Raw genomic sequence first — 10535 nt, 5'->3', positions numbered from 1 at the left:
GGAAGGAAGGAAGGAAGGAAGGAAGGAAGGAAGGAAGGAAGGAAGGAAGGAAGGAAGAAGGGAAGGAAGTCATGTGTATATCTAATAATGACTATAAAGCCCTTCTGAGTACCTAGGGGGTGTTTAGGAATGTCGACTTTATTTTACTCTCACTGACTTCACCGTTAGAATATCTGAGTGGTGTTCTACTGGAGAAAAGAATGGGTGAGTTGGTTGCTATACTTCAGCAGGACCAGAATCTAGCCACAGCATGGGCATTATACCTTGTATGCTCATTTAAGCCTAAAACTGAAATCGGGGTAAAAGTCTTCCAGACCATGGCAATATATCACTATCTGTGGTACGCCCAATTCAATACTTGCGCTTCTTCATTCTTTTGAGGGCAACTGTGTTTGTACCACACAAATATGTTTCATAATACAAGGAAACACAAAAGAAACAGAAATAGCGCCATGCCTTGCCAGGTGCGGTGGTGCACACCTTTAATGCTGGAACTCAGGAGGAACTTTAGAGTGTATTCATGAGAGAGACTGTTTACATAAGAAGCTATGAATTCCACCTCTCACCTTCCAAACATTGTAAAACGTTTGTCGGGTAAATATCGATATGAAAATAATATCATCAAGCACATTTTAAAAAAATTAGACATTCTAGTGATTTTATGACCGTTGAGGAAACAAACTCTAAGCCCACTATGCTACTTACATCATCCTCTTTGGTGCCGCCCCAGAAGTTGGTGCCTCCTGCGTAGCTAGGGATGTTCAGCACCGCTATGCCTTGTAAGCTGGGTAGAGGAATGTACTGCCCATCACACTGCAAGGTAAAAATGCTTGGCGGTTAGAATACCTATAATCCCAGCACTTCAGAGTAGACATGGGAAGAGCAGAGGGCTTCATGGCCATCCTCATCTATGCAGCAAGTTCAAGGGCAGCCTGGGCTACATGAGATCCTATCTCAAAAATAAAAAGTTTAGAGGTCAGACAATAAGAGTAAAACTGTTACTTCAGGGTACTGGGACAGGAAATGTGGCCACAGTGCTTGCCTTCTTGTTGTTTTTTTGTATTGTTTTGTTTTTGTTTTTGTTTTTTGAGACAGGGTTTCTCTGTGTATCTCTGGCTATCCTGGAATTCACTTTGTAGACCAGCCTGGCCTCGAACTCAGAGAGATCCGCCTGCCTCTGCCTCCTGAGTGCTGGGATAAAGGCGTGCGCCACCACCTTTCTTGTAAACCCACTCTTCCACATTACAAAGGGTGAGATACAACGTAATATGTCTGTAGCTTTCTTGTAGATAAACTCTTAAATATTACAAAGATCTTTATCTTACTTTTTTCCTAATTAAAAGTTTTTTAAAGTATAAATAGCTTTAAAAACAAAAGCTGGACAGTAGAGGCACACACTTTTAACTCCCAACACGAGAGAGGCAGAGGTAGGCACCTCACTGTGAATTCAGGTCAGCCTGATCTACAGAGCTAGCTCCAGGACAGCCAGGGTGATTACTTAGAGAAACTCTGTCTCAAAAATCCAAGGGGAAAAGTGTAAATTAAAAAAATTTCTACAAAAACTGAATCAGAAATATGCTTTCCTCTCTTTCCTCATACATCAGGCAGAACTTTTCTTGAATCTCCTTCAGATCACTTCTAAAAATTCTAGCCCTGTGGTTCTCAGCCTTCCTAATCCTGCCACTCTTTAATACAGTTCCCCATGTTGTGGGGACCCCCCTCCACAAAACTATTTCATTGCTACTTCATCATTGTAATTTTGTTACTGTTGTGAATTATAATGTAAACATCTTACATTATAATAAGTTGTAATGTAAATGGCTTTGGCAACCCCTGTGAACGGGTTGTTCCACCCCCCGAAGAGTCACAACCCACAGGTTGAGAAATGCTGTTCTAGTCCCCTATCACCGAGGTCTCTCTGTGCCTGGTGTAGGCACCCTGTTAAACACAAGCCCTGTGGGAGCAGGCTCTGACCCCACCCACCTCACTCAGAACTCTCACAACTGGGTACTTGGCAGGGTTTGGTAACTAACCAGCAACCAACCAATCGAAACTGAAAGCTGGATGGGGCTGATGAGATGGGTAGGTGGGTAAAGCCGGAGCGTGCCAACGACCATGACAACCAGAGCTCAATACCTTGAACGCAAGCACACGCATAGGAAAAGAACAAATCCCCCAAGTTGTCCTCTGACCTCCCCATGTCTACTTGGAACACTGGCACAGATGCAAACACACACACACACACCAAAAATTTTAATCAAAGCTGTGTTGTTTATGTAGATAGATGCAAAGGCAAGGAAAAAAAACCATGCATACTGAATAGTTTTGTACACTCCCACCCTCTAATTCAACTAAATGAAAATTAAATTATCACTTAGATGGGAAATGCAGCTTTGACTATTACAGTAATTACTGAGTAGAGGCAAAACTAGCATTTTCATAAATGTTGCTCCTCAAATGTACTTTCATTTTTTTGTTTTATTATATTTATTCATTCTTAATTAAAAATACAGATACTGAGATGGATACAGGCAGTTAACGAATGAAATGTCTGAAGAGAAATTATGTTTGAGCACACACTATATATAATGCATCAAAACAACATTGGTGCCTGAGCATACACTATATATAATGCATCAAAACAACATTGATGCCCCATAAAATGTATGTTTTATGTGTCAAGAATATTTCAAATTATTTTAAAACTCTTATAATTATCATATTTAATTATTTAAACAAGGCCATATAAGGTTTTTCTACATGAACATTTGATGGGGCTAAGCCTTCATTTCAAAAGAAAAGTTCTTGTAGATACCATATGTAAAATAGATGCTGTGTCTGCAGTTTATTAATTCTTACATTAAGACATGGTCATCAAGAACTACATTTTAATGTCCAACCAAAATTATTCCTAACCTTTAAAACAAATGAAAACTCAGTATGAACCAGCTTTTACAAAAAGCAACCGAGATTTCCTATTTCCCCATGCGCCTATTCACCGCCCCTGTATTTCTTATAATTGTTTTCTTTACCAAGAGGTAACAGGGCTAATCATTCAACAGGAGCTTATTTCTCATTCAAAGATCCACCCTGCTTCCTAGCGCTCAGGAGCACATCTGCAGTAGGGGTGCACTCAGTGTACAGCTGGAACAAAGAACCCGCTAGAAAAACCAGCTACAGTTCCTTGAGAAAGAGCTATTTAAAGTCACATGACTAAATTAACAAAAGTATTTTAAAATGCTATTTTTGCAAAGAGAAAATAAGTTTCTTTGTCTCTGTTTGCATTTTTAAGGCAGGGTCTCACTCTGCAGCCCAAACTAGCCTGGCATTTACAGCAATCCTCCTGCCTCAGCCAGCCCCACAAATACAGGATTACAGGCATGTACTACCAAATGTAGTGTACAAATTTTTTTGCTGTTTTTTTGTTTTGTTTTGTCTTAAATTAGAACAGAATTGGGGCTGACAAGGTGGTTCAGCATTTAAAAGTACTGGCTGCTTCCAGAGAATTCAGATTCAACTCCCCATACCCACATAAGGTTAACAACAATCTCTAACTTCAGCTCCAGGGAATTCAACACCCTCTTCTGGGCCCTGCATGCATGTAATGCAGAGAGATACAGACACAACATCCATACACATAAAATATTGTAAGAATCTGAAGAGATGCTGAAAGGTTTCACAAATGAATACAGTTTGCTTGCATCCACTAATGATGGGCATTCCCACACACACAGTGAATCTGACACATGTGCATGAACACAAACCCTGATGTTATGTACACAATCTCTATTTAACTGAGTTCATGAGGAAACACAGGCAGTATGGATTTGATAAATTAAGGCCACATGTCCGAAAAACGGCAAATGTCCTAGAAAACCTTCAGGAAATCTGTGAAAAATAAGAGGGTGGGACAGTCTTTAAAGAGTGGAAAAGCAGGCTGGAGAGATGGCTCAGTGCTTAAGAGGACTGACTCTTCTTCCAGAGGACCCAGGTTCAATTCCCAGCATCCACATGGCAGCTGACAACCATCTGTAACTCCAGTTCAAGGGGACCTGACACCCTCACATAGACATGCATGTAGGCAAAGCACCAATATGCATGAAATAAAATAAATAAATAATTTTTTAAAAAAAAGAGTGGGCAAGCCCATGTCAGGGAACACATGCTTAGAGGGTTTTAGCAGGCATTCAGAGATAGGTAAAGGGCAAGTTAGAGTTGTGAGTCAGAACCCAGGCAAGTGAGCAGACACAAATATTTGGTTCTTGTTGCCTTTTAAAATGGGAGAAAAAAAGCTGTAGGTAAGATGCCTTCTTTAAAATTTCAGCCACAAAGACCATTTCCAGTGACGAAGACCATTCAGCCGCCGAGGCTGACAAGCAGTCATTCTCTTGTTCATTTCTCGTACAGCACTCTGTAAACTTACGTGGGACGGTCAATACGGATTACAAAGCAGCCTTTGGATCACGACATCAGCTATGGGCCAAGTAAGCATTCTGAGCATGTGCAGGGCTGGCAAGCCCTTGATAAGTTGTTTAAAAGGCTAGGCTTATTAAATGGTTTTGTATTTTTTTTTGTTTTGTTTTGTAAAGGAAGGGTCACTCTGTGGGGCAGTGGCTGGCTTGAAACGCCAGACCTGAAATGTGGGCAATTGCCCTGCTCCATTAGAAGAGTTGGGGTTACAGGCATGTGTTTTTTTGAGTTCCCTCTTCCCCCACTAATTTATGATCTGGAGGAAGCAGAGGAAGCAGTAGGGAAGTGAATGTGTGTTGTCAAGGACCTGGTACCCTTCCTTGGTAGACCAAAGTACTAGCTAGTATAGACAGAATGTGCAGAAAACATCCACCATAGCTTTCTGCCCTCTGGATGTTTACGGCCTAAAGGCGGCACACTTAGAGCATGCTCCTACCAAAGGTTATCTGAACCTGTCTCCTGGATCGAGTGGTTTACTGTAAATCCTGCCTCCTTGGTTATCATCATGTCATAACCCTACCTCCCTGTTCAACCCTATACCCTGCTATGCTCCTGGAATGTTGGCTTTCTCCTGCTGAGAGACCAGACCAATCGACTCTAGTTTTCTGTCCAAATGTCTGTCTGTCTGTCTGTCTGTCTGTCTGTCATTTCTTCATTCCCGCATGCCCCAGTCAGGTCTGGAGCCATGCTAGAAATGTCACTCATCACAAATTGAGGAGCATCTCTCCTTATCAAATTATCTGATTCGCTACTCACGGCTCCCTCGAGGCAGTGCCAGCTACTGTTACACACTAAGGCTAACAACGATACAGCTCTCTACCTGTTCTTAAGAAGTGAGGTCAACTGAGGACATGGATCAAAAAGGAAGGAACACATATACGATACCATATGATACGATGCAATACCATACCTACGAGGGCACCAAAATTGACATGCGGCAGGACTGTGGAGGACAGCCTTTGTAAAAGGTGAACCTTCCTGATTTTGGAGCCACTCACCCGGAAGACTCTATTTTAATTTTAGAAACAACCGTAAGTCAAAGCAGCTGAATGCCCGGTGATAATTTTTCAGAGTGGAAAGGACCAATGGGCTTATCTTTGTGACATCTAGTTGGTAGTGACTGGATCATCTATTAGCCTACACCCCAGTGTTAAGACAAGGACAAGGCAACAATACTCAGTTTAGTCTAGTTAACCAAAGCAGTTAAGACCTATGAGTTATAAATTTCTCTGTACTAGTGGTACACTCTAAATTAAAAAATGCTCTGATCACAACAGGAAATGAGGTGGAAAACAGATGCCCTGGCCCGAGCATGAAAGAAAAGAGGCTTACAGTAGTTGATAGACTCCAAGGAATCCCAATTATCTTTTCTCTGCTACTACAAAAAATTAAATAACTTTTATTGTCTGTTTCTACTTAAATTAGAAAAGAAAACTGTCAGCCAGGTGGTGGTGGCGCACGCCTTTAATCCCAGCACTCGGGAGGCAGAGGCAGGCGGATCTCTGTGAGTTCGAGGCCAGCCTGGTCTACAAGAGCTAGTTCCAGGACAGGAACCAAAAAAGCTACAGAGAAACCCTGTCTCAAAAATCAAAAAAGAAAGAAAGAAAGAAAAAAACTGTCAAAATCCTATTTTTGTTATGTTGTCTTTTCTTTCTTTTTTTTTTTCCAGAAGCTGGAACCCAGGGTCTTGCATTTGCTAGGCAAGCACTCTATCACTTAACTAAATCCCCAACCCCCAAAATCCTATTTTTAACTGACTTGTTAGAAATAAGTGGATCAAAATAGGTGTATATTGAAATTAAAATGTATGTACTACAAATACAACTTTCCAGGACTCTATAAAACATTAGGCATTATAAAATCGGAACATTTGAGTAAAGAAGTCCTTTATTGAAGACACTGTCCTACTAAAGTCCTTGCAAGACTCCATGTTGGTATTCCCAACTTCACAAACAAAGGAGGACAGTTTAAGGTTGAGCCTGTTGTTACACAGGGTCAACTCTATCTTTAGAATACAAGGAATCATTAATTAAAAGGAAATTAGGTTAACTTCGCTCTACAAATTGTCTATGCAAGATAAACTAAAATGTCTTCACTTCAAGATGAACTCACCTCAAGCTGGACCCTCTGCTCCAGGTTTTTGTATGATCTCTGTAATAACTCCCGGGTCCCCAGAACTCCGTACCACATCAAGTTTTTAGTTCGGCTTCTGAAAAATATTGTTGTGCAATCTCAGGAAATGTTATTTATTTACTCCTTAAAGCAAAAGAGACAATAAATGAAATTAAAGTAAAATTGCCTTCACGTAACAAGATTATCGCCATTCCCGAAATTACCTGCATTTTTCAGGGTGCTCTTCTCTCTTATTATTAAATTCTAATGAAATTTTTGCATCTAATCCAATCCCAAAGTAATTGTTCATGACACATTTTTCTGAGTATCCGTCTCTATGATAAGGGAAAAGTACATAAAAGTCAATTTCAGATGCGTTGCAACACGTCCAGTCTGTTTACACGGTTACACTCAAAAATAACTTAAGCGTCCATTCTTCCTAGAGGGTCAGAAAGCAGAAGTCATTCCCACAGACAGGCCAAGTGCACAAGTACAGTACACGTGCAGAATTTTTGGCCTGAGGTAAAACCAAAGCAGAGACAGACATTGTTCTGTTGTCTATTTAACTTAGCAGCCGTTAGCCTTCTGTCGGCCACATACGGTGGTGACTATACAGGCTGAAGACAGTATCTATGGGAGAGCTTTGAAGCAAGTGCCGATAGTCCTCTTCTTAAACATGAGAAAGTCTCTTCCGCTCAACCCATAATAATGGACAAACAATAAAAACAAACTTCTGAATTCAATATATTATAAATACTGTTAATACTTGATTTTCTTTTATTTTCATAATTACTTTTTTATGGGGTGGATAGGTGTCTCACACATCCATAGTGTATGGAGATCGGGAGAAAATTTGAAGGAGTTATTTCTCTCCTCCCACCACTGGTAAAGGTGCTTATCAGCAAACCTGATGACCTGAGTTCATTTCCTGGGATCATCATGGTAGAAGGAACGAATCTGACACCTGCAAGCTGTCCTCTGATCTCCAGATACATGCCATGATATGCACACATACATGTATGCATACATACACACACATACTCTTAGACAAATAATAATAATGATAATAAAAGGCCTGGTGGTGGTACACACCTTTAATCCCAGCACTTGAAGGGAGGCAGATCACTGAGTTCAAGGCCAGCCTTGGTCACTCTGGTCTACAGAGTGAGCTCCAGGACAGTCAGAGCTATACAGAGAAACCCTGTCTCAAAAAACAAAAACAAAACAAAAACAAAAAAGGGAAAAATTTTCCAAAAATAACATATAATAAATGCTATCCTTGAGAAATGCCAAAACAAAAAAAAAAGTTTTGTTTTGTTTTTTTAACAAGAACATTTTTGAGCTAGGGAGACAGGTCAGATAAATGCCCAGTGGTCAAGACAGTCAGCCTGCAGCCAGCACACGCAAGGAAGACACAGGGCCCAGAGCAAGTTGTCTACCTCGTTTAGACCAGCCAAACTAACAGGGGGTCCCAGGGGGGACCCTGTCTCCAGCATACAGGAGGGAAAGTGGGGAAGAAAGCCTCTCAGCTTCAAACTCTGGCCTCCACACACATACATGTACCCATACATACATGGATGGACACACACACACACACACACACATTCACAAAGCAAATTTTAAAATGAAAAAAAAAAGTATATCTCCCGCTGCCAGAAGTGTTTTTGGGGAGTCTAGAAAGAGGCGAGACCAATGTGGGTGAGAAGCTGGGAACAAGGAAACTGCAGCAGGATGTGGAAAGATGGCAGGATTGGCAGGCTGAGAAGAGAAGGCAGGGGCCATGGCATAGACACAGGCGCTAACTGGCACTAAGGCAAACCTTCAGGAAGAGGCAGCAGTGCTGCCCCAGAGAATCTCTGCTGAACAATGGGTGAGAAAGAGACAGACCACAGAGCTGGTCATTACCAACTTCTGAGCACGCTCACCACCCTTTCTGCAGATGGAACCATACACTTTGGGACACATGCAAAATGTCAGGATTAGGACAAAACAGACGGTAAAAAGTTGAGGCCGAATAACTGAAGCGTTTCTTACAGCGAATCGAGATCCGGGTCAATAAACGGTGTGGCACCAAAAGGGTCGATGTTGGCCAGGAGCACTTTGTTGATGATGGAACTCCCGGCAATTGAGGCAGCGAGTCCTGCTCTTAAACCTGACAGAAATTCACCAGGGGCACAGGTTAAGAGAAAGCAGAGGCAAACCTGGTCCACTCAGAGCCTGAACTTGTCCCAGACATCTTCTACTAAAGCCCATGACCCCTCAGGAGCCAACACTGAAAAGAGGATGCTACTTAGAAACGTGCAGGTCTTAATATTTCCAAAGGTGTGTGTGCTGAAATAAGTAACTGTGGAGAGAATAACCTGAAAAGGAGTATCTGTGATATTTTCTCACTCACCATTCAGCAATTCTATAATTTGTCATTTCTAGTGTTTCACTTCCTGGGTTAAATTCATTCCTAAGTGTTTTTGCCATTTTTGGTGCAATTTCAAGGAGAACTTTATTTTTAATTTCATGGTCAGATTGTTCAGTTGCAGTGTATAGAAATATAATGATAAAGGTTTAATTTTTGCAGATTAATCATTTACGGTGTAATCTTAGTATATTCGCTTATTAGTTTTAGTGGTTTAGCTTGCTTGTGTGCACGTACAAGCATGCATGCACATGTACGCAACTCTGGGAGTTTTCTATATACAAGATAAATCTGGGAAGGCACACCGTTGTTCTTTCCTTGCCTCCGCTCTCTATCCCTCCCCTCTCTACCCCTTCTCTTCCCTTTCCTGGCTTTCTGAGGCAGGGTCTCTCTATGTAGCCCGGTCTGCTCCGGTGCTTACTAAGCAGAGTACTGTACTGGAGCTCACACAGCTCTGCCTGCCTCTGTCTCCCAAGGTGTGTGCTACCACGCCTGGCTTTTCTTGCTAGTATTTTATTTCTATTTCTTCTTGAGTGGGGTTTTTAGTTCACGTGCTTTTAGGCATTTGCCTGTTTCCTCTGGGTTTATGTTTCCATCAGCATCTTATCTCAAAGCTCCATAAAGATGCCTCAAGACTTCTCCCATTCCTGATTTCAGTGATATGAATCTTTACTTGACTTTTTTTTTATTTCCTGAGTTTTTAATTCTCTTATTTACACTCTCGTATTATTATTTGTTGTGACCAGTCTGCTCGTGTCCCTGCTTCCCAGGATGACTATCAGGAGACTGACACGAGAGAGAGAGAGAGAGAGAGAGAGAGAGAGAGAGAGAGAGAGAGAGAGAGAGAGAGAGAGAGAGAGATATGTCGATTTTCCAAGCAGCATTAACAGCTACACACTCCACTCTAAGCACATTCCAGCTGCATCAGCTAAGGTTCAGGATGCTGTGTGTCTGTTCTCTACTTTATCGATTCTCTATTATTTTCTCTAGTTGACTCCCCTGCACGTTTCCACATCTGTGTACTGCCCAAATCTCATTCTCTCTTCGGTTCTTTCACCCCACTGGGCTGAGATTAAGTACCCAAGCATGAGATCTTGATCCTTTTGATTTTACTGAGAACGGTTTGTGGCCAAATTGGCTACGGCCTGTCTCAGAGAATGTTCTACATACTCTTGAGAAGAACGTGTCTTCTTCTGTGGTTGAGTGTTCTTTAGATGTGGACTCTGTTCCCTATCAATTCCCTGATCATCTGTCTGGCGGTTCTATCGGTGCTGAAAGGGGGAAGCAAAGGTCTCTAACCTTATATGAATTATAAAAACCATTATTTGAATTATAGAGCTCATCTTTAAAAAGAAATTTCATGAGAAACTACTTTTCAGGTCTAAATGAACTCTAGCGAACAAAGATCAAAGGATTTTTTACAACCATCATAAATTTAGGAAGCTCCAAGACACACATACTTCCTCCAGGTCCTCAGGAAGCTCCAAGACACACATACTTCCTCCAGGTCCTCAGGAAGCTCTGAGACACACATACTTCCTCC

The 10535-nt window shown here is 41.5% G+C and overlaps 1 protein-coding gene across 2 annotated transcripts in view; it reads right to left on the bottom strand.

Annotated features, from left to right (window-relative positions):
* Dgkh (diacylglycerol kinase eta) overlaps positions 1-10535 on the bottom strand; it is a 165646-nt gene that overhangs the window by 25309 nt on the left and 129802 nt on the right. For both annotated transcript variants that reach the window (XM_026777878.1, XM_005370871.2), the window contains exons 19-22: positions 8617-8734; positions 6807-6917; positions 6583-6679; positions 706-813 (exon numbers count right to left, since the gene is read on the bottom strand). In XM_026777878.1, the coding sequence (XP_026633679.1) occupies positions 706-813; positions 6583-6679; positions 6807-6917; positions 8617-8734 (434 nt within the window). The remainder of the gene's footprint in view (positions 1-705; positions 814-6582; positions 6680-6806; positions 6918-8616; positions 8735-10535) is intronic.

The sequence above is a fragment of the Microtus ochrogaster genome, unplaced genomic scaffold (genome assembly GCF_000317375.1).
Source record: "Microtus ochrogaster isolate Prairie Vole_2 unplaced genomic scaffold, MicOch1.0 UNK88, whole genome shotgun sequence".
In the NCBI taxonomy this organism is placed as follows: Eukaryota; Metazoa; Chordata; class Mammalia; order Rodentia; family Cricetidae; genus Microtus; species Microtus ochrogaster.
Note: the sequence above shows the minus strand (reverse complement) of the source record. Positions and strands in the feature narration are given on the sequence as shown.